Source organism: Drosophila rhopaloa, unplaced genomic scaffold (genome assembly GCF_018152115.1).
Source record: "Drosophila rhopaloa isolate 14029-0021.01 unplaced genomic scaffold, ASM1815211v1 contig_167, whole genome shotgun sequence".
Lineage (NCBI taxonomy): Eukaryota > Metazoa > Arthropoda > Insecta > Diptera > Drosophilidae > Drosophila > Drosophila rhopaloa.
In genome coordinates this window covers 5,713,799-5,735,026 of record NW_025335047.1, presented here as the reverse complement: position 1 = coordinate 5,735,026, position 21,228 = coordinate 5,713,799, and the positions used below count along the sequence as shown (strand labels likewise).

General features: G+C 42.7%; 10 protein-coding genes across 11 annotated transcripts; 3 read left to right on the top strand and 7 right to left on the bottom strand.

The window, feature by feature from the left end:
• The first annotated feature begins 332 nt into the window (after nt 1–332).
• LOC108045672 (transcription factor Ouib) lies at nt 333–2,091 on the top strand. Its single transcript, XM_017125067.2, has 4 exons — nt 333–589; nt 661–1,367; nt 1,422–1,667; nt 1,789–2,091. The coding sequence occupies exons 1-4, from the start codon at nt 449–451 to the stop codon at nt 1,952–1,954; spliced, it is 1,260 nt and encodes a 419-aa protein (XP_016980556.1). The 5' UTR covers nt 333–448; the 3' UTR covers nt 1,955–2,091.
• Nucleotides 2,092–2,132: 41 nt separating this feature from the next.
• On the top strand, nt 2,133–3,843 carry LOC108045682 (transcription factor Ouib). The gene is made up of 4 exons (XM_017125078.2): nt 2,133–2,342; nt 2,399–2,949; nt 3,048–3,293; nt 3,351–3,843. Exons 1-4 carry the CDS (start codon nt 2,133–2,135, stop codon nt 3,478–3,480), a joined length of 1,137 nt encoding a protein of 378 aa, XP_016980567.2. The 3' UTR covers nt 3,481–3,843.
• LOC108045663 (transcription factor Ouib) lies at nt 3,699–5,334 on the bottom strand. Its single transcript, XM_017125055.1, has 4 exons — nt 5,140–5,334; nt 4,537–5,084; nt 4,225–4,470; nt 3,699–4,169 (listed from the first exon to the last, which is right to left on the bottom strand). The coding sequence occupies exons 1-4, from the start codon at nt 5,257–5,259 to the stop codon at nt 3,884–3,886; spliced, it is 1,200 nt and encodes a 399-aa protein (XP_016980544.1). The 5' UTR covers nt 5,260–5,334; the 3' UTR covers nt 3,699–3,883.
• A 229-nt stretch (nt 5,335–5,563) lies between these two features.
• LOC108045590 (transcription factor Ouib) lies at nt 5,564–6,860 on the bottom strand. Its single transcript, XM_017124961.2, has 3 exons — nt 6,675–6,860; nt 6,111–6,616; nt 5,564–6,038 (listed from the first exon to the last, which is right to left on the bottom strand). The coding sequence occupies exons 1-3, from the start codon at nt 6,792–6,794 to the stop codon at nt 5,672–5,674; spliced, it is 993 nt and encodes a 330-aa protein (XP_016980450.1). The 5' UTR covers nt 6,795–6,860; the 3' UTR covers nt 5,564–5,671.
• Nucleotides 6,861–6,920: 60 nt separating this feature from the next.
• On the bottom strand, nt 6,921–9,681 carry LOC108045568 (transcription factor Ouib). Its single transcript, XM_017124940.2, has 4 exons — nt 9,485–9,681; nt 8,838–9,415; nt 8,257–8,505; nt 6,921–8,191 (listed from the first exon to the last, which is right to left on the bottom strand). The coding sequence occupies exons 1-4, from the start codon at nt 9,608–9,610 to the stop codon at nt 7,963–7,965; spliced, it is 1,182 nt and encodes a 393-aa protein (XP_016980429.1). The 5' UTR covers nt 9,611–9,681; the 3' UTR covers nt 6,921–7,962.
• A 210-nt stretch (nt 9,682–9,891) lies between these two features.
• Nucleotides 9,892–11,430, bottom strand: LOC108045578. The gene is made up of 2 exons (XM_017124951.2): nt 11,224–11,430; nt 9,892–11,156 (listed from the first exon to the last, which is right to left on the bottom strand). The coding sequence occupies exons 1-2, from the start codon at nt 11,243–11,245 to the stop codon at nt 10,024–10,026; spliced, it is 1,155 nt and encodes a 384-aa protein (XP_016980440.2). The 5' UTR covers nt 11,246–11,430; the 3' UTR covers nt 9,892–10,023.
• Nucleotides 11,431–11,533: 103 nt separating this feature from the next.
• On the bottom strand, nt 11,534–13,652 carry LOC108045627. The gene is made up of 2 exons (XM_017125013.2): nt 13,269–13,652; nt 11,534–12,953 (listed from the first exon to the last, which is right to left on the bottom strand). The coding sequence occupies exons 1-2, from the start codon at nt 13,522–13,524 to the stop codon at nt 12,760–12,762; spliced, it is 450 nt and encodes a 149-aa protein (XP_016980502.1). The 5' UTR covers nt 13,525–13,652; the 3' UTR covers nt 11,534–12,759.
• Nucleotides 13,653–14,526: 874 nt separating this feature from the next.
• Nucleotides 14,527–18,268, top strand: LOC108045609 (cyclin-dependent kinases regulatory subunit). 2 transcript variants are annotated; one of them, XM_017124994.2, is made up of 3 exons: nt 14,527–14,693; nt 17,661–17,720; nt 17,790–18,268. In XM_017124994.2, exons 1-3 carry the CDS (start codon nt 14,617–14,619, stop codon nt 18,019–18,021), a joined length of 369 nt encoding a protein of 122 aa, XP_016980483.1. In that variant the 5' UTR covers nt 14,527–14,616; the 3' UTR covers nt 18,022–18,268. The 2 variants fall into 2 exon arrangements, with proteins under 2 accessions (XP_016980483.1, XP_044314695.1); XM_044458760.1 differs by having other exon boundaries at nt 14,584–14,693; nt 17,644–17,720.
• LOC108045638 lies at nt 14,663–17,147 on the bottom strand. The gene is made up of 4 exons (XM_017125024.1): nt 16,971–17,147; nt 16,810–16,886; nt 16,138–16,588; nt 14,663–15,186 (listed from the first exon to the last, which is right to left on the bottom strand). The coding sequence occupies exons 3-4, from the start codon at nt 16,352–16,354 to the stop codon at nt 14,993–14,995; spliced, it is 411 nt and encodes a 136-aa protein (XP_016980513.1). The 5' UTR covers nt 16,355–16,588; nt 16,810–16,886; nt 16,971–17,147; the 3' UTR covers nt 14,663–14,992.
• LOC108045557 (sterol O-acyltransferase 1) lies at nt 18,183–20,699 on the bottom strand. Its single transcript, XM_017124928.2, has 2 exons — nt 19,883–20,699; nt 18,183–19,318 (listed from the first exon to the last, which is right to left on the bottom strand). The coding sequence occupies exons 1-2, from the start codon at nt 20,538–20,540 to the stop codon at nt 18,288–18,290; spliced, it is 1,689 nt and encodes a 562-aa protein (XP_016980417.1). The 5' UTR covers nt 20,541–20,699; the 3' UTR covers nt 18,183–18,287.
• Between the last annotated feature and the right edge of the window lie 529 nt (nt 20,700–21,228).

Genomic DNA, 21,228 nt, shown 5'->3' with positions numbered 1-21,228 from the left:
ATATTTTTAGGTATAAATTGAGTTTAGAATAAGATTTAAGTAATACACCATTTTTGAATATTGCTTCGAATTAACTAAAAGAAGTAAGAATACCTTAATACTAATTTCCATTTTTTATTTAAAGACTTGCAATACAATACAAAAAGAGCAATACAATTTCATAAAAAATAAAATCACAAGAATAAAAAAATGTGTATAATTATTCCAAAATTAGAATATCAAGAATAATAATTAATAGATATATATTGTTTTAAAATTTCAAAAGTCACTTTATCTTATACAAATCCCCAAATCTACGCCTCTGAAAGCCTTTGGTTCGGGGCGAACGGCAATCTAATACAGTGCACTTCCTGGTGAATGGCAAATGCAGTTGACAAGCGACGCGTTTTATTTTTTGTGTTCACAATTGTTTTAAAAACGATTTAATTTGGGATTGCGACTAAAAAAAATGTCCAAATCTGCGCTGAAACACCTGAAGAGCACGTGCCGAGTGTGCGGAAAGTATGCGAGCAACAAGCGATCGCCGAAAATATTCGAACGGACCAATACAAAGATGATTGACAACATTGAGGCGCTAACTGGCTTGCGGGTAAATTTTCCATTGTCGATTTGTAGAATCTAATATTTTTAGAACCAAACACTCCTTTGTTCACCCTGCAGCTGGAGAACTATGGCTGCCTGCCGGATCAGATATGCGAGTGCTGCAGCATGGAACTGGCCGCCGCCATAAAGTTGAGGGAGCGCTGTATTACCGCTCAGCGGGAGTTGCTTATGGGATTGACCGAGGAGCAGCGCCAAGGCATCTCGGCCTTTTACCGGGCCGCCGTTATGGGCGAGGAGATTTCCGATGCGGTGAAGAAGTACATGCCGCCCGACGACGAAGAGGTGTTCGCTACCTATCAGGAAATAGTGCTCGAGGAGCCAAAGGAAGAGATCGACGAGAACAAAGAGTACGAAAGTACATACTACGAGGTGGCAGAGGGAAATGCTGGCGAGGATGACGGGGGCTCTTTGATAGAGGAGGCCGAATACGAATCCATCATGGCCGAGGACGAGGAGCAGCAGCATTTAGAGATGGAAGAAGATGCCGAGCTGATTGTGGGCGATGTCAACGACGCCTACGTCTACGATTCTGACGATGAGGTGGCCGTGCTGGACAACGTGCTGGATGACGAGTACGAGCACGAAAACATTGTGGTCAAGAAGTGCAGTCTGCCGCCGAAGCCGAAGGTCCGCTCGGATGATCATCGCCGCCGAGGCACAGGAGGAGTGTACATCTGCGAGCAGTGCGGCAACCACATCAAGGGTCGCATGGCCTTTGAACTCCACTGCCGTCGCCATCGCGGAGACAAGCAGTTTGGTTGCGAGTAAGTGGATTTCTATCCCTGTTTGGGTGCAGTGTTAAATAGTGTTATTCACAGGCTCTGTCAGTCGCGCTTCTGCACCACTTCCGAACTGAAGCGTCACATGCGTAAGCACACGGGAGAGCGTCCTTTCGCCTGCCAGTACTGCGGCCGGTGTTTCACCGACTACACCACCCGGGTCAAGCACGAGCGCACTCATACCAACGAACGCCCCTACGTCTGCGGCACCTGCGGCAAGGCCTTCACCACGGGCTACATCCTCAAGAACCACATGCTGATACATTCCGGCGAGCGGGCATATAGGTGAGCTAGGACTGCCAACATGATATTTAAATCAGTTAAAGGAAATCCTACAATTAGATTATTTAATTAGCTTATACCAGTTAACACTTAAAGATGATTCTAAATCTGAATTTCTTTACAGGTGCGAGCTGTGCGACAAGTCATTTATGCTGCCCACCCACCTGAGCACCCACTTCCGGTCTGGAGTTCACAAACGGCACCTAGAGAAGGCCGAAATGAAGCAGGTCCTTGAGCAGGAGCAGAAACGGGATCTTAAGGAGGAAGAGGAGGACAGCCTGCACATCTAAAACATATACATATGTAGCAATACTAAGCGATGCAAAAACGACAATGGCGCACAGCCAAGAAGCATTTCTGCAAAACAAATAAAATAAACATTGTAATAGAATTTAATCCCCTGAATAAATCCCAGCTTCAAAACCTAGGTACAGTGTAATTAGTTTACTCTATGGCGTTTCCCTGTGAATGGCAAAACTGAACAGCTGGTTAATCGAGCGTAGCGTTGTTTACAAAAATCTTTATGGAATTTTGTTTAAATTCTTACAGCAGCTGAAAATGCGTCAAAAAGTGTGTCGTACATGTGGTAAAAACACAAATAAGGAGAGATCGTTGAATATATTTGAAAGGCGCAACCAAAATACATTGGAGCACATCAAATTACTAACAGGGGTTTTGGTTAGTGGAAAAGTTTCCTTCAAATTTCCAAATTTACCATACTATATCTTTTACAGTTGGAAAATTGTACCAAGCTGCCCGATTTATTGTGTATGCACTGCCAAACAAGGGTGAAACAAGCTATATCCTTCCGGCAACGCTGTTTGGAAGTTCAAAGAGAACTCCTCGAATCGCTGGATGAAAAGGAGCACCTAAAAGTCCCCGAGGTCTACGGTGGGATCTTTAAGCAGGAGGATAACTTTGACCATTCAGAAATCCGTATACAGATCGAGCGAATCGATGACGGCGATGCCAGCCCTAATGGAACATCCTACATAAACTTGGAAAGTCTTCTCAGTGAATCTGAAATAAATGAGGAGGAGCATAATGACGACGATATCTCTTATGGTGAAGTGGATTATATTATTTATGAGACCGATGAAGATGTGAATGAAAAACCAGACCGAAAATCAAGCCCTCAGAATCCCAAAACAAGAAGGAAACGAAGGAAGCCCGGTGAATCCAATGGCACATTTGTTTGTGAAGAATGCGGAAATAATGTCAAAGGACGAATGGCATTTATACTGCATTGCAAGCGACATCGCGGCGTCAAAGAATATGAATGCGAGTAAGTGGATCATCTATTTTAGATGGGTCGTAACTAATTGTCGTGCTCTTTCTTTACTATTTTACATAAAACCTTTTCATTATGATTTTTCTATTAAGATTCTGTCAGGATCGCTTCTGTACCCAGGCGGAACTTAAGCGCCACGTCCGGAAGCACACCGGAGAGAAACCTTTTGAGTGCCGGCACTGTTCCCGTAGTTTCTCGGACTATAGCACGCGGCTGAAGCACGAGCGGACTCACACAAATGAACGCCCATTTGCCTGCAGGGAATGCAAGAGTGCCTTTACCACCGCCTACATTCTAAAGAACCACATGCTTGTACACACCGGTGAAAAGGCCTTTAGGTATGAAACAGCCCAAAATCATGGCTTTTTAACTAATAATTATCTCTTTTTTTGCAGGTGCAACTTATGCGATAAGTCCTTCAGTCGTGACACACACCTCACTACCCACTACCGTTCAAATGCTCACAAACGCAATTTGCAGAAGGATGGCATAATCACCAGCCAGGATTCAGAAGAGGGCATTTAATAGTTATATTAGCAAATAACTCATTAGCAATTAGAACTACACCTAACAAAAAAAAACCAGTCTTTTTAGAATTAAGCTTGCAGAATAAGACGGGAGACGGACGTGGCTATATCAACCCGCCTAGTGATGCTTTATAGGATCGAAAATGCTTGTTTAGTGCGTTACAAACTTCTGACCAAAATTTTAATACGCTGCGCAAAAGAATACAAATTAAAAAATATTTTTAAAGATAGAATATATTTGTTCTGTCTCTTGGTATATTATTTTTAAGACACTAAGTCATCTTTAATTTTCCAATTCTTTAAAATTTAGCTCAGGTTTTCCCCTTTAAGGATTTATTAAAACACTATATTATTTAAACTATATTTGGCTTTTTCAAGGTTGAGATTAATTCGTTAATGGTCTAATTTGTACTATACATCAGAGTGGTTGATCCCAGGGTTCCCAGATCCAAAGATGCATCCTGCTCCTGCTCCGCGGGCAAAGGCACTTCTATCGTAAAGGCAATAGCTTCTGGCTCCGGCTCATTTCCCGCCTCAAGTTTAGCCTGCCCCGCTGGCAACGATTGTGGCAGCTGAATTTCACCCGACTCTGCCTTCGCTTTCTCCACATTGTGTTTGTGGGTATTGGAGCGGTAGTGTGTCTTTAAGTGAGTGGGTCGCGCAAATGACCGATGGCACAGGTCGCATCTGTAAAGGGATTAATTGAATATTCAATTGCTTGGGCAAAGATTCAGTTACTAACCTGAACAGCCGCTCACCTGTATGGATGAGCATGTGATTCTTGAGGATGTACGAGTTGGTAAAGCCCTTGCCACACTGGGCACAAACAAATGGTCTGTCATTTGTGTGAGTCCGTTCATGCCGCAGTCGTCCGCTGTAGTTGACATAGGTGCGGTCACAGAAGCGGCATTGGAAATTCCGATCCCCGGTGTGCATTACCTGGTGGCCTTTCAGCTCGCCAGAGGAGAGGAAGCGTGCGGGGCACAGTCTACAAAGGATATAATGACAGAATATAATCAAATAATCACCGAGACGTTGCAAAAATGTATCATACTCGCACTGGAATGGCCTGATCCCGCTGTGCTTCCTCAGGTGACGATCGAAGGAGGATTTTCCGGTGATGTTGTTACCGCACTGATCGCAAAAGAAAACAGGGAGAGGAACCTTGGGTCGCTTTTCACTTTTCCCTGATTTCTTGGCTCCACGACGTCGATTTCTTTTCACCCTGACCGGTGAGGCGGGCCCTTCATTTTCGGAAGAAGAGGACATCTCTTTGATGGCCAAATCCATGTCGGCTTCGTTGCAGGAATCCAAATGATCGATTCCATCGTCCTCCTCGTCGCTATTGCTCAGGTTCTCGAGCTTAATCATTATCTCTAGGGGGCTGGGAGGGGTGTTTGGAGCGGGGTCTTCATGGCGTTGTCTTTGGGAGCGGGCACTACGACGAACAGAGGAGCGGGTTGTGGTTTCTTCGGTTCTGGCCACCGACTCCTCAAAGATCTTTTGACTGCTCAAGCAGCGATCGCGAAAGGATATGGCGCTCTGCAGATCCGTTTGACAGGTCCCGCACATCCAGTCGGGTAAATCAGGTTCACAGTGGAGCTTTACAAATATAATCAATTTAAATGGGAGAAATTAACATTTTTCGTGGGCTTACCAGAACGCCGGTGAGTAAATTGATTTGTTGCAGCACTTTCCGAGCACCATTGTTGAACAGTTTAAGCGATTTCGAGTTATCTGTGCACCTGGCGCACACGCGGCACACATTCTGAAGCATTTTACCAGGATATCCCAAATCAAATTGGTAAATTCCTAATTGTAAACATTGCCAGTAACCTGAAATAAATTTGCCAATTACCACGAAACACTCGCAATCCATTGCACACATATAGGCGTTATACAACACTGTTACATAATAAGTCCGCGAATTAATAACGGTCACTAGCAGTTTAAAAAACAAAAAAAAATCAAGCATGTCTTTTGAAATAAATAATTACGGTACCCAAGATCTCTATAATGTATAAATCTAGTTATGGTTAAAATGATAATACAAATATTAGACGAAATGGCCATACAAATATTGTCTTTAATATCGTAAAAAATTAAGTTTTTTGTGAAACAAGTAGCAAACTAGAAAACTGTTATTATTCTGTGCTAAGCGAAGTTGCATCAAAAATGTAAGGACGCTATCAAGATGAAGCTTCTGTGCCATTGATTTTCTTTCTTTCGACATTTTGGCGGTGGAACATCGATCGAAAGTGCACTACTAGGTGTTCCTTTCTCTGAAAGGAGCGATCGCAAAGGTCGCATCGGAAATCCCTTTCGCCCGTGTGAATGACCATGTGTTTTTTCAGGACGTTCGAATAGGAAAAGGTCTTGCCGCATTCTTCGCAGACATAGGGTCGCTCGTTGGTGTGAGTCCTCTCATGATTCATCCGACCCATATAGCTGACGTACTTCCTCTCGCAATAGCGACAGGCAAACGGTTGCCCACCAGTGTGGACATGAAGATGAGCCCGCAGTTCCGCAGCGGAAAGAAACCTCGCATCACATTCCCTAAGAAAAGATACAAATAGATACAAAAATTAGCATACGATTTTGCAATTCTAAGCCGAGGTACAGTCTTACTTGCAGCTAAATGGACGTTCGCCTGCGTGCTTTCTCATGTGGCGCAGGAAAGTTGATCTGGAGACGAATGGGGTTCCGCACAGTTCGCATTTGTAAATCTTATGAACGGGCTTGGATTTGTTAGTGGTTTTCGGAATCTTTTGAGTGGGGACGGAGACGTTATCTTTTCCTCTTTGGCTACAATCCGCTCCCTCTGGCCCCTCTATATCACATATCAGATTGTCATCCAAGGGCTCCTCTTCAATCAGTATTTGAAACGTTTCTTCCAGCACTCTATCATCGTCACTCTCCCGAAAATCGCTGACTTTGGCACATTTTTGCAGTTCCAACTCAGGTTTCGCCTTGACACTCCCTTCACTTTGCGACTCACTAGACGAGGAGTCTTCAGCGGTGGTCAGCCACTTCTTTTGGGTCTTGATGCACAAATTACGGAATGCCAATACCGATCTGAGATCTAATTGGCAGCAGAGACACATGAACTCTGGAGCATTTTCCTGTGCTTCTAACTGATATATTTACATTAAAAACTATATCTGCCTGGGTTTTTAACCGCTTTTTACTCACCCTCAGTCCGCTTATCAATTCCAAGTGCCTTAGATATTTCCTATTGACCAAATCAAATAGATTCACGCTTCTTTTGCAGACCTTCTGCCTTCCGCACACTCTGCAAATGTTGTTCATCATCTTGCTAGCTCAGCTCGACTGATTGAAAAGCAATTGCATGTTAATCTGTTTATTTGAATCGAACAGCTGCGCCATCATTCAGAGGAAAACGCGTTTAATTTATGCAAGGCGCCAAAAGCAGGGGAGTTTTTGTAAAGTTTCAAGTTATATTTGAATAATGTAACGTTCTTTTAAAAGTTCGAGCAGTCTGTTTTATCAGAAGCTTCAAAATACAATAATATAATAAAATGAACAAGTTGATGTAACATCTTAATCTATATAAGTACCAAGATCACTATTGTTAAAGTTGTACAGTTGCGGTCAAAATAATAGTATTTTAAGATCCAAGTGTTTAGTTTACTATTGTAAAATGTCTACAGTTGAGGTCAAATTAATAATATATAAAAAATCATAAAATGTAAATTAAGTAAATAAATGGATTGATTTAAGGCACATATTTAAATCCAATAATTATATTAATACTTTTACTTTTTTTGCAGCTGGATACCAGTACTTGTAAAAAATGTATTTAAGCTCGTTTAAGTTTGTTCTTGTGTTTTTCGAAATTCTTTCGTTCACATAAGTATTTTTGAAATAAAACTGGATTAACAATTGATGATTTTTGTTTTACAAATAAATTTAAAATAATACACGTTTCATTAACTGAGATTCTTTGAAAATCTTTTAAACTCCTGAAAAGATAGCGGTGTGAAAACCTATCTTATTAAGTAAAAAAAAGTAAAAACCATTTTGTCTCTTAAAATTTTAGTAAATTATTTAAATGTTTCTTGAGATTTTGTGTAATTTGTAAAATTGTTAATATTCAACTTTGATTACGCTGATGATGACAGATTTTTGTAAGCTGCCATTAACATTATACATAACGATATAGGCACAATTGTGATATTTGAGGAGGCGGAAGACTATATGCTAAAGTTTTTGTAAATTAAGTTTTATATAGATGGAACCATGGCAAATACAATTATATGATAACTGCAGGGTATAAAAGCACTGGTTTGCCGGAGTTTGCTTTTTTCTAGTTGTCAACAATTTTAAAATGTAATTTTAATGTTGCATTTGATGTTCTCCTTTGTTGTTAGCTTATTCAGCTTTTGTGCAATCCATACGAATTATTTATTTTGGTATATCAACTGAGGAAATAATTAGCAGAAAGTCGTCTTGAACTCAATTAAATTTCCTGGCACAAAATATCGAATTGTGACTGAACTAATTTTTCGTCGACAGAACTAGACAATTTGGTACTTTCAGACCATGTTTCATCGGTTTCCATGTTGACCGTAGACAAAGATTCTGATGATAATGATCCAGCCATTTCAGCATTCCGCTTGTGCTTACTCGAGGTAAAGTGGGTGACCAGATGTTTCTTTAAGCTGAACGACCGATCACAAATTGCGCAGCTGAAAAGGTCCAACAATATTGTTATATAATTGATGGCACTGTCACTGAAATCTCATTTGCATACCTAAACTTCTTCAAAGCTGTGTGGGACTCCATGTGGGCCTTCAGGATGCAGGTCCTCGTAAAAGTCTTGCCGCACTGGTCGCACACAAAAGGTCTTTCGTTCGTGTGGATCCTTTCGTGCTTCTTCCGGCCGACCACGGAGAAGTATCTACGCTCGCAGTAGCGACAGGGAAACGGAGGATCCTTGGTGTGATGGGTGAGATTGTGGGCCTTCAATTCATTCCCTGACAAAAAGGTCTTTGAACACTCCCTTGAAAAGAGGGTACGGTTATGGTTACCAAACGGAATAAAACTATAAGATGTATGATGATAAATACCACCATTTTCATCTGATATGTTAAATCTTGAATATGATGCTAAAATATACAAATTCATGCGGCAGCAGACTAATTCAAATCCGAAATTTGATACCAGATGATACCAGATGATACAGACGCTCTACGGCCGAGTCTATTATCTTATCTTCATCTTGAATAAACATTATGTTCACATAGGTACATACCATGCCATGAAAAATGTAAATATCTATCTCGTTTCTATTTTATTCTGAGCAATGGTGGATTCTGGTGAAGATAAACTTACTTGCAGGGATAGGGTCTCTTTCCGGTGTGGTCATACTTGTGTCTGATCAAAGATGACTTATTGGTTTTGATGACTCCGCAAGTATTACATGCGAAGATTTGTACTTTGCCGGTTAATTTGCACTCCGAGTCCGTATCCTCATCGTCCATTAAAAGAAATTCCTCCTCTTTTACCTCGAATTCCTCTATCTTTGCATCGTCATCATCTAGTTTAGTATCGTCATCCTCTAGTTTTGGATCGCCATCCGTAGACTCCGGTTCCCTGGAGATCTCAGCTAGCTGATCAAATTCTTCATCGCCACCTGTTGCTTCCGGAAAAGGTATATTCTCGTCTGCTACGACAATGTCCACGGTTTCCACTGGCATCGTGGACCGCGCCCTTCGTCGCGTGTACTTTCTTTTTTTGGGCAGCGGATCCATTGGTTCCTCCTTCTGGTTTTCATCGAATTCCTCAGCCTTCTCGCTTGGCACCCATTTCTTCTGCTCCGAGATACAGGTCCTCCGGAAGTGCATGGCCGAATTAATGTCCATTTGGCAGCAGAAACAAACCATATCCGGTGCTTTAGGAATTTGCTGCAGCTGTACGATAAAAAAAAGGGAGCGCACATATAATTGCAAGATCTATTTTTATTTTTGGCCAAAACTTACGCGAATTCCGGTTATTAGGTGGATACGGCGCAGGACCTCCATCTCTTGTCTGCCAGGCTTGAAGATGTTTACGGCTTTTGGGCATAGTCTACTCCTGCCGCAAACTCGGCACACGTTTACTAACATTTTACCTTTTTGTTTCAAAGTAAAGGAATTAAAAAAACTGGTTGGGGCTACATTGTCTATTCTCCCCGAAACGCATGCATTACTAGTGCTGCAAAACGAAAAATGCTGATATTTCAATAAAGCCTGCGCGCTACTTTTAATCCCTTTCGAAAATTTTGAAATTCTACAATCTATAAAATTATAAACTAATAAAAATTAAGTTAAAGGTATAAAGGTATCCTGTTTCCAATTAGCTGACAAGAGCTTGATAAAATTTATAAAATGTTTATCTTGTGGTGTAGTTTATAGTTTGAAATGTTTTTGGTTTATTTTGAGTGAGAGTTTTGAACTACTGCGGCCAGGGCCTTTTTCGAACTATTGAAAAATATTATGAGTTTAGAGCCGAAACAGGGTGCCGAAGAATTGGAAAAGTCCTAAGCGTTTAAGCAGTCGTTGTCGTCATACGCCTTGATAACGTTGTCCTTGATCTGCAGGTCCTTGTGGAACAGGATCTCGCTGTGCAGCGCCTCCTCCCGTTCGCGGGCTATCTTAAGCTCCAGGAGATCAAGGCGCCGCCGTTCGATCATGACGCGATAGCGATGAAGCTCCTGCTGGCGCTGCCGGAAAGTGGGGAGATGGGTGGTTCCGGCACTTCCGCTACTGGCGCTGGATCCCTTGTTGCCCCCCGCCGCAGTGGCAGTCACTGGGGATGAGCCTGCTTTCGTCCCAGCGGACACCTTGCTCGCCGCAGTGCGACGCCTAATCGGGGATGTACTTCGCCGCGCCGTGGGCGCCGAAACATGGACACTGATCAGCTCGCTGCGCAGCCTGGGTCCTGGATCCTGGTCCTGGACAGGACTGTTCTTGGGGACCTCCAGCTCGCCGGAGCAGCACGAGTCCGTGTCATGGGTTATCGACATGCGTTTTCGGTGGGCAAACCTTGGCTCCACCTCGCGCACCACGCACGTCTGCTGCGGCGGCAGGCTGAAGGACTCCAGTTTGAGATCGGTCACCAGAACCCGGGAAGTGCTAGGGAACCGCTCCGTCGACGAATCCTTGCTCCGCTTGTACTTCAGCGACTCGTGGGAGGGCTTGTAGCGCAACGCCAGGCTGGGCTTCGCGGTCAGCACAATATCCGCCGGATCATCTTCCGCTAATTCTACCACTTTCTGCCGCTTATGAATACCGTCGAAGAGACGCCGCCAGTAGATGACCGCCCGTTCCTTGGCGCTGGTCTCCTTTATATCCGGCAAAGAGGTGGCCGACGAATGGTTGGCCTTCCACACCGGCTCCTTCAGGTTGACCGCCTTGTTGGCCGCCTCGCGCTCTTCGGTGCCGATCCTCTTCTTGCCCAGCTCGCGCAGGAGTAACAGCCAGTTTTCGCTGGCCGTGCGTCTCCTGGTGGGCACATCAGTGACCTGACTTCGATTCTGCTGGGCGGATACTGACGAGTTACGAACAGGAACACGGCGATAATTGACCAGGGAGTCGAAGGTTTCCTCCTCATCATTGAGCTTCCACATGACTCGACGACTGCTGCTGGACATGGAATGGTCAAATGCCTCATCTAAAAATAATATATAGATAATAGTATGAGATATTCCTGTATATAAACCTTCTTTTGAAGGACTCACCCGACTTGTGGATTCTATCCATGGAGCTCAATTAATTTTTTCGTTGAACAAATAAACTCCTTCTGTCCCTCGAATTCGCCACTGGCCTGCAGCAGTTCTAATTTCAATTTAGAGAGTGCACAAATTTGGAAGAGATGTGTTTGTGTGGCTGAAATATGTAATATCAAAAATTTTGCCTGCTCTGAATGAAATACACCTGTCGTGCTCTAAAAGATCGTAATGAAACCACAGCCTACTAAGAGCATGTCTGGATTCCCTGGATCTTTAATTGGTATTTCATCGATTGTTTATAAATTTCTCATAAAATCTCTTGTTTTTGTTTTTTTTTTGTTTATTAACTAATCCGTTTTACACGCGCTTTAAAAGTATGTTAACATTTTGCGTTTAACGAAATGACATAAATATTATACAAGTAAATTAGTCAACTTAGGATGTGACTTTGGTTTGTTCCAGCTTCCAGTGGTTTTTCTTTAATTAAAATTGTCGTTTTAAAAGCATGAGATTTGTGGACTGTTGAGAGTTTTGCGATTGGCTTTTGCGCTAGTTGCTATGAAACCACAAAAGGGTCTTACAAATTATACACAATCTTTGTGAACATTGGTGACTAGCATTAGTGGAGCTGCATTTTCAATCCTCTGTTCCTTTTAGGCGGGGATAATTGAGCGTGATTTATCGAGGGTTTCAGTTGCCAATAGGCAGAATTAGTGAGAAGAACTTCGCAAGGGTTCTGCGGCACTATCATGGAGGGTTTTTGCCTAGTTGTTAACATTCTTAAGATGTTTAATATGATTTAGCTAATTTGTTTTCCCTTTCTTGTAAATGTTTTTACAATTGGGTTTGCTTTGTTTTAGTACCGTCTTTAACATGTTATTTACGCTATATGCTAGTTTTATATAAAGTATTTTCATTAAAGTACACACATGGTCTAGACTTTTGCTGGGCTTGATTTTGTTTTGTTCTGTTCTTCTTGTTCTCCGCTATTTGAATATTGGTATGAACTACTAACTGCTTCGCTTAAGCACAATTCACATGATTCGGGTTTTGACTAGGTTTTCTGAGATATTCTATTTTTTACAATTCTTTTAAAGATTCGAGTTATCTGTGAACTATTATAAATTATTTGCACACATTAAATTTGTTTTGGGTGTTTTTTTTCGATATTTTTTACAAAAAAATGTCATCTTAAAAATTTGAAAATTATTCAAGTTTAAGATTTAGCTTGTCTTATATTGGTTCCAATTGATGCTTAAATGTTAACAATTTTTGTATATAAAACCGTTAAATATATGTATATAAGAGTGTGTGTATGTTATCATAAACCTTACTATACATAAGTATTAATATGCTACATATGTTTTTTTTGTTTCTGTTTGGTTTTCTCCTCGGCCATGAGCAATTCAGCTGCCTACTGCAATTTAACTTCATTATGTTTCATTACACTTCACTTCAGTTCACTTCATTTTTTCCGATCTTGTATATTGCTAAACATTCGCATGTATATTTGTTGCTGGTTGGCTGATGTTGCTGTCTATGTGGCTAATCATAAGTTACTGGACGACACAGCGAGAAAACGAAGACGATGGCATACCACACCTCGGTCATGTAAAGTGCAATCTGCAGCGTGCACAGGCAGTACTCCAGGCGCAGTCGATAGGTCTGCATCAGCAGCAGATAGGAGACGCCCACGAAGCAGGGGGCGGTCATGAAGACCGACAGTATGGCTGACCAACCTGGTATCGAAAGAGAGAAAAATCCATTAAAAGCTGTTCGAAATCAATCACAAATGCGGTGGATATTGATAAAGAAGTGAATTTAAATGAATTAAAGGTCAGATTTAAAGGGGGAGCATATGTATACGGTGAATTAATATTTAACCCTAGTTTAAACAAGAGATTTGCCACAGTTAACAATAGGGTTCTGCATTAAGTCTCTAGAGAGGTCTCTATATAGGAGAATGGTTAAATATAATTTGCTTTAATTGATAACAATTCTCTTGTTTTAGTAAAACCTAAAATTAGACTGGAAGGCGGGCGAAAGCTCTCTACCTCGGTCGGCCAGCGAACTCATTCTCCCCATTATCAGGCGGATTGTCTCGAAGACAATGAAGCTAATCATCACCCCTGTGTCCAGGGCTAGACTGTGTCCCGTATAGCTGAGATTGATGGCCTTCAGGAGGCCCATGGCCATCTCGCAGCAGGCGAACATGCCGAAGTAGAACGAGTTGAGGTAGATCAACACCTCGTAGTTCATGCTGGGGTTCGGCTTCTTCGGCACGAGCGGTGGGGGCCGCTTGGGCGGCATCTTTCTTGCGGCTTGATTCCTCCGGCTTCTACTGCTCCTTCTTCTTCCCCTTGAAGTCTACGGCAAATGGGACAGAATCGATCTCCCGGATCGCTCACACGACGGCGTTGCTCACGTTGGGCACTGTATTTATAGACTGACCATAATAATAACGCGGACCTGCCGTGCTGCTCGCTTGGCCAATGCAGCGGCATCACATCGGCGGTCTCACGGTTTGTCGCTGCGAAATGTGCTGTTTATTTGAATAATGTGCTGCTGGTCGTTGTCGCCTTTTATTTGTTTTCCCTGCTCGGTGATTTGGTCAGCATGGGCCTGCGGATGGCCTGCCCGGGAAATTTTAGAAAATGATTTCACTGGCCACAACAAGTTATTAGGGCAAATACTATTAAAACTCCCATGGCGGACATCCCCCTTGGGTAAATAACCGCCCTTAAAAGCTTAGCTTCAATTACAGAACTATGTTTATTTGATGGATTATGTCAGCATGGAATCAGTAGTTTTTAGATTTATTTTTAAAAGTTCCTAGCAAAAAACTGGTAGTTTGTTTAATTTAAACTGATAATAGAGCACCGAAGAATTTGGAGTTTTACTGTTGAGCGTCTCCGCTCTACATGAATCTATTGCTATTGGCCTTTAAATGTTTCGTTTTCAAAAACATTCATTGGGATATTTTATTTGAATTCTTATAACAAAATATTTTTCAATTAGCCATCCTGTAAAACTACAGGGTATGATGGCTAACTTATACCGAACCGAGAGATTATAACAGGCCCTCTCATCTCGCCATTCTAGTCAGCCTAACGTGTCCGCAGTGGCCCGTGTATATTACATTTGAATTAGAAGTGTACATTGCACCTAGGGGACAGCAGCGGTGTTGCACGAGCATGCAGTTCGCATATAATTTTAGACCATCAGAGCCGTATAAAAATACCGAAAAAGAGCGAGTCCGAGTCGCAACTGCGCCAGCAAGGAGGCAACGCCACAACGGCCGGACAAAAGAATGCAACCAAGAAATGCAAATTAAATGCAGCTTTGCTTTTGATAGAATCGGACGTGTAGCGTTTCTTTGCAATGTGATTTCCGTGGTCGCGAATGATCTGTGCGGATTATATAAGTCGATTAGGGTCCACGTACCTTACAGAAAATCCTCCACGAGTGCCACCCAATGGGTATGTTTTGATTCGGTGTTCGCTCTAGTATCTGCGTGTTAAAAGTGGATCCTTAGGGTAGTTTGTTGTGTGCTGGTGGCTTAGTTGACATCAACGTGGCTCAGTTTGAAGGACTTTGCGAATCCCTTGATGTGAAAGTACCAGTTGAAATTGTCTCGTCTTCGTCGTAGTCGCCACTCGGCTGTGGATGCTTCTCTTCCTCCTTCTCCTTTTCCTCCAGGTGGGAGTGTAAGTGATGGCTTGGTCTTGATCTCGATCTTGGTCGTTGACGTGGCGGCGGCAACGTGGTATATCAACTGCTAGGTGTATGTCACGGGGCGACACATTGTACAAATGAATATGCTGGCGTAGACTAGTTCAGCACCTTGTAGGGTGATCATTAAGGCACTCAGAATAATTTCGAGTTTGAGAACAAAGGTTTGAAAACAACACAAGTAGATAACAATAGCAAGACTGGGCAGTGTTAATATTACGGATGCGGTTGCTTGCCAGCCTGCAACGAAAAAAATAAGGAAAATGTAAACTATGAATGAACAGGAAGGATGGAAGGCTATTTAATTTGCCTCAGTTGGAAGATGATGAACGTTTGCTTTGTTTATAATTAATTTTGGCTGTAGGTTGTCCGTCAAATATTTACAGATTTAAAATCGAAAGTTTATATTTCATGTCATCCAGCTAATAGGTAATTGTCAATGGTATTAGCACAAACCAAACAACATATAGATTGGTCAATTTATAAAACGAATATGGACACTGTATGTTGTATGGTTAGTGGTATTAGTCAGTGCACAAGAGATTTTGGAAAACGCTTTTTAAACTTTTAATTTGTTTTGTAATATCTTTTAGGTACTTCTTTTTTAATATTTTGCATTAACATTGAACCCATATAATATTCATTTTAAAATAATTAAACTTGATATTTGCACTGTATGAAATACCATTTTGTGTTTTTGTCAATGTAGGTTCCTATAACACTCAATTTAGGATCAAAACCACTCTTAAATATAGCAGAGAATGATGGTGAATGACATAAATTGTCTTTAAATCTTTTCAAATTCTCCAACACTCTAATTAAAGTTTAAAATTACTTGAATATAATAATTTCGATGCCCAATTGCTTTTTCAATCACTTTTTCAGTTGTATATGCTTAGCTGGCTCATTTCGATGATTCGCTTTGATAGATTTCCATCGAATATTGCTTAATGTGCCAGAAGGGCGCCTTCCACTCTTGCCGCCCCGAACGCTTACACTCATCCGGGGTGATGACCATAATTACGCATACGCCGTGTGAACTACATATACGTATATGTACGCCCAAACGTTTATGGGTTATGGCCTCAGCAGGAGGGGTATGGGCAGGGTGTCCGGGCTAACAAATAATTTCGCCATGTCATCATCGCTGCCGGTGGGTTTATCCCTCCTTTCAAAGCACTATACACTCACCACGATCGCTGAGACTGCTCTTGCGGCCGAAGACGATGCGCAGGGTCTCGATGATGCACAGGGAGAGCAGGATACTGGCCTCCCGGGACAACGCGTTCTCGCCGTAGTTGAGATTGATCGCCTTCAGAACACCCACGCCCACCTCGAAGGCGGCGTACATGCCAAAGTAGAACGAGTTTAGATACATGAGTATCTCATAGATGAGGCTGGCGTTCATGGTGGCTGCTAGTCTAAAATCGAGTCCGTGACCGTGACCGTTTCCGTATCCGTGTCCTCCTCCGTTGTCTCCGGTTCCTCAAGGCGGCAGGTGCGTCGCCTCCAACTGGTTGGATGTCACCTGGGCAGTTTGGAGCAGCTCCTCCAGCTTTTCCACAGGCAGCAGCAGGTGTTTCGGCTTCTTTACGCCAGCATTGGAACTGATGGGTGGTGTGTGGGGTAGGTGCCTGTTGGACTGAAAAAGTTTTTCTAATTGCGGTCTGCTCACATGTACATATCCTACAGTCGAACTTCCTTAACTTGAACTTTTCTCTAGAGTTAACTGTGGTACCACTGATAGGGTGGTACTCCTTTTATTGACAGTAGGGAATAAGAAACTTTATTGACACTTATTTTTGTCTTCCCTATGATGGTTCTACTTATGGAAGTTTGACTGTATTTACTTATTGCCCTCACCACTTCCAATGCTTTTTCTTCTCCTCCTTTGCCTCTGCTCTTCCTCTAGCTGCTCCGCCGTTGCTTTTGTTGTTGTTCTGGATGGGGTCCCGTTGTCATGGGAGTATGTGGATGTTATATATATGTAATACAGGCGACAACTCTATGCTAATATTAAGTACATGCGTTCACGTTTATTTATACGCGTGTGCGTTGTTGTTGCCCGCTGGCCTGGGTGGTTGTTGTTGGTTTGCTGGCGAGAGACGAGTGGCACATAGAGGGGCTTATATAAAAACTCTGCCCATCGATGGAACCGAATCCTCTCCCCGCGCTGCTCCACGCACAAGCAGTGTGGCCACGGCCAAGTAACGGAAAAATTGACATTTCCAATTGGAGAAAAGCGAACGCTGTGCATTTGCAGGCCAGCATGTTCCGGTCACACTGGAAGTGTAAACAAAATCCAATGTTCTCTTTGTTTTCTGGTTTTTCTTTACCAAAAATATTTAACAAAACTGCAAAGAAATATGATAGACATTTTTGCTTTAAGAAGCTCAATTGGGGTTTATTCCAGAGCAAAAAATGAAAACTTGTACATTTTATGTTGTCGCGAATATATATTATTATAAGCTTAAGGTGTTAAAAGTAAGGAGTTAAAGTATTAGCTGCTACTATCCTTTAATTTCTGAGGCATTAAATTTAAATTGCCCGCCACAATTACTGCCAATTTTGGCAGACAAATTAAAACGATAAGTGATCGATAACGAATACCCCCAACGATAATTTTACAAGTCAAAGATATCCCATCTCCAGCTGCTTAATTGACCTATTTTGGCTAAATTATTTTATTTACCTCAGATTTACTGGATTTTCAGAATGCCAGCCGATCAAATCCAATACTCGGAGAAGTACTTCGATGACAACTTTGAATACAGGTGGGTGGCACATTCATTTAGCCCCGCGCAAAGTATTTTTTTTACCTCTGAACTTGTTTCCCCTCGCAGGCACGTAATTCTTCCACCGGATTTGGCCAAACATGTGCCCAAGGCGCATCTGATGACCGAGACTGAGTGGCGCAACCTGGGCGTGCAGCAGAGTCCCGGCTGGGTGCACTACATGGTCCACGCGCCGGAGCCTCATGTGATTCTATTCCGCCGCAAACGCATTTCGGCTGAGGACGCGCCACAGGTGGCTGCGGCAAATGCAGCGCAGGCCATTGCGAATCTGTGCGGTTAGCCAGGGAGGATCCTCCCAAGAATCCCTCTTCCAAGGACACTAATCAACACTCACGCAGTATTTCATAAGTTAGCATCAGAAACACTGATGTAAAATTAATACCCATAGCTTTAAGAGCAGTTCAGCTGGCAAGTTCAAAGACACGAAACGACATGAAGACGTCGTTTCTGTTAATTTCATTAAGTTTATTTACCTAAAATACAAATCGAAGTGTACGCCATGTGTACACTGTACAGACAGTTTAAAAGTAGTGATTAATTAATTGACTAATTGTAGCAGCGCCATGCCGCCGGCAACAGGTGATCCGCCCAGCTCTCTCGACTCAGGTCACAGTTTTTCAGCGCGTAATGCTCCATGGCGTACAGCGAGATCAGCGTAGCATTGCCCAGGATCAGCGTGAACCACAGGAAGATGTTGCCCAGCACTTTGGGAGCACTCCGCATGATGAAGACCAGGGCAACACCAACTACGCCAAAGAAGAAGAACATCACTGGGAAGAACATTTGCAGGGCGAAGCCTAACACTTGCTCATGCACCAGTGCGGATATCATAAACACCGACAGCGAAGCGGCCACCTTGGAGCCCCGGAACACATGCCTGTACATGTCCTTGTACACATACTCATACAGCCAGTCGTGAACCACCACGTTCCAATTTCTGTAGTACCCATCGTACGTGTGCGACGTCCACCAGTCCTTGTAGAACATTCGATCACCGAAGCGCAGCAGCTCCGCCGTGAAGTTCAGCCAGGAGTGCAGGATGAGGTAGAATCCGCACAGGAAGATCACAGCACTGGGCAGCATCATGCCGAAGAGCTTGAGGATGAGTTGGGAGGGGCCCATTGGCTCCAGGCCGTACTGCCCGAAGTGCTCGTGGATGTGCCGCTCGTGGATGAAGGCGTACAGGAAGGCTATGGCCACCACCTCCAGCAGGCGGTTCAGGGCGAACTTCCAGCGGATGTGCGAGGTGCGCGGATAGCTGTCCCGGTAGATGAGCGTGGGTGCAAAGAGGAAGTAAGTGTAGCAGCTCAGCGGCGGCACGAAAGGTCTTCCAGTAACTTCCTTCTCCTCCTTTGCATCTTCATTCTTGACCTTTCCTGCTAAAACCCGCTCTGCATTGTACCTCACAAAGGCGTGCATCTTCATCAGAAGTCTGGTGCTTTCCAGCAGCAGGACACAGGCACTCACGAAGGGCAGGTTGAACTTCAGGCAAAGGGAAGTGGACACAAAGCAGAACACCAGTTGGGAACTGATATACAGGATCAGACAGCTGTGCGACCAGAAACGCTGGAGGGAACCTATTAAGGTGAAATTTTTTAAACTCTTATTTCACATTATATTACACTATTTTCAATATATTAAAAATATTTGATAAGTTATGCCAATTTGAGTAAGCAAAAAAAGTAGGGTCAAAATAAGTCTGGAATTTTAAGTGCCAGCTTTTGTTAAAAACATTAATCGTAGTATATGACAACGGAGATGACTAACTATTAACTCAAATTTCCTTTGTTAAAAGTGAAGTCAACTGACACAATTATAATGATGTAAGGCTTATACTTTAAAAAAACATTAATCTGTTATTGCCAAGTTGCTGATCTTTTTTAAAAGTATTTTAATGTAATAGATACTTTGACTGCTTTACGTTTTAATAACTTATTTAAATTATAAATGCCAAGATCTGTTTTCTGTTTAAAGAAAGATTTTGCCGTACAATCGTGATTTCATAATCCTAATCACCATCTATCAGGAAGTGTGCCTTCGTGGTATAAAAATTCCCTTTTCGGCTTACGAAAAATTTTAGTTATGGATGTTCGATAGAATCGCATATCCCATCTTGTTCACCCCAAAACCAAATCACTCACTGTGCGGTTTCAGCTTGTGCCTGACCAGAGCCCATCCGCGGAAAGCGAAGTAGAGGGCCAGGACGAAGATGTGTTCCAGCAACCAGACGCCCATCACCCAGTGCAGGCGGCGGAGTCCGCCCCGGATGGTGCCCAGTCCGAGGTCGATCCGCCCCTCCACGAAGTAGTCGTAGCAGATCACGTTTAGCAGGAACATGACCAGAATAATGTAGAAGATGTGGTAAATGGTGCGCATGTGCTCCACCTGCAGTAAAGCAGTGAGGTACGATTCCCGGGCAACGAAGACTTTTTCGGGCAGTTGTCGTCGCTGTTTTTGGCCGGATTTTTCGGATTGGTGCTGCGGCGCTGACGGCCTTGGATTTGTGCCATTTGCATGACCATTTGGGGAGTCACTGACGTCTGTGGCCGCTTCACTATTCACGCGATTGTGCCAGGTGCTCTTCCGATCCGTTCTCTCAAAGTTGGGGAACTCGTGGGCGCGTAGCTCCCGCTGCCGTAGATCCTGCAGGACATCCTCCACCATGCAGGACAACCTCTGGTCGAAGTCTCGCAGCATTTTGGACTGGAACTTCTGCAGTTTGTCGCGAACAAAGTTGAGGTCCGGCAACCTGGCCTGCGCCTCCTCCTCGCCTCGTTTTGCCTGCTTTTCCGGGGCCATGACTTGAGCTTTTGGATGGCTCTTTATTATTAAGTAGTATTAATCCTGGTCAACTGGTTAATTTTATGGCCGCGTTACTCAACCGATCTGAGCGACTGCCCCTGTGGACGTCGGTTTGCACAATGTTGGCGTCGCTAGCGCTTCTGTGCTGTTTCAAATCCGAAATGATAACGGCGCTTGACTGACTTAGCGATCAGGGGCGTGGGGCTAGGGGGTCTTCGGACCAATAAATTCTTAACAGCTAAATTTTTTATTTTAAAATCTACGGATGTTTAAAAAAGATTATTGATATTTAACAAAATTTTTTTTAATTCTACAGAAATCAGAAATAGTACAATTTTAAAATATACATTTTTAAAGTAGTGATTTTACAAAAAAATTCTTCACTCCATAATAATACAAAAAAATCTTGTAAGACATAATATTTATTTAAGTAATATAAAGACTGATTTTAAAATTGTTTACATTAAAAAATCTTGACTACATTTTTCAAACTAAACCAATGTGCCAAATTTTTTTTATTCAAAGATTTTATAGTACAATTTTTTTCAATTTCATGATATGATAATCCTGAGTAATTTTTGTTCTTAAGATGGGTACTATTCGGGTTTACTCAGAGCATTGCATGAGTGTTTTTACAAAGTACATTTTTATTTTTATACTCCCTTGGGAATTCGGACTACGACTC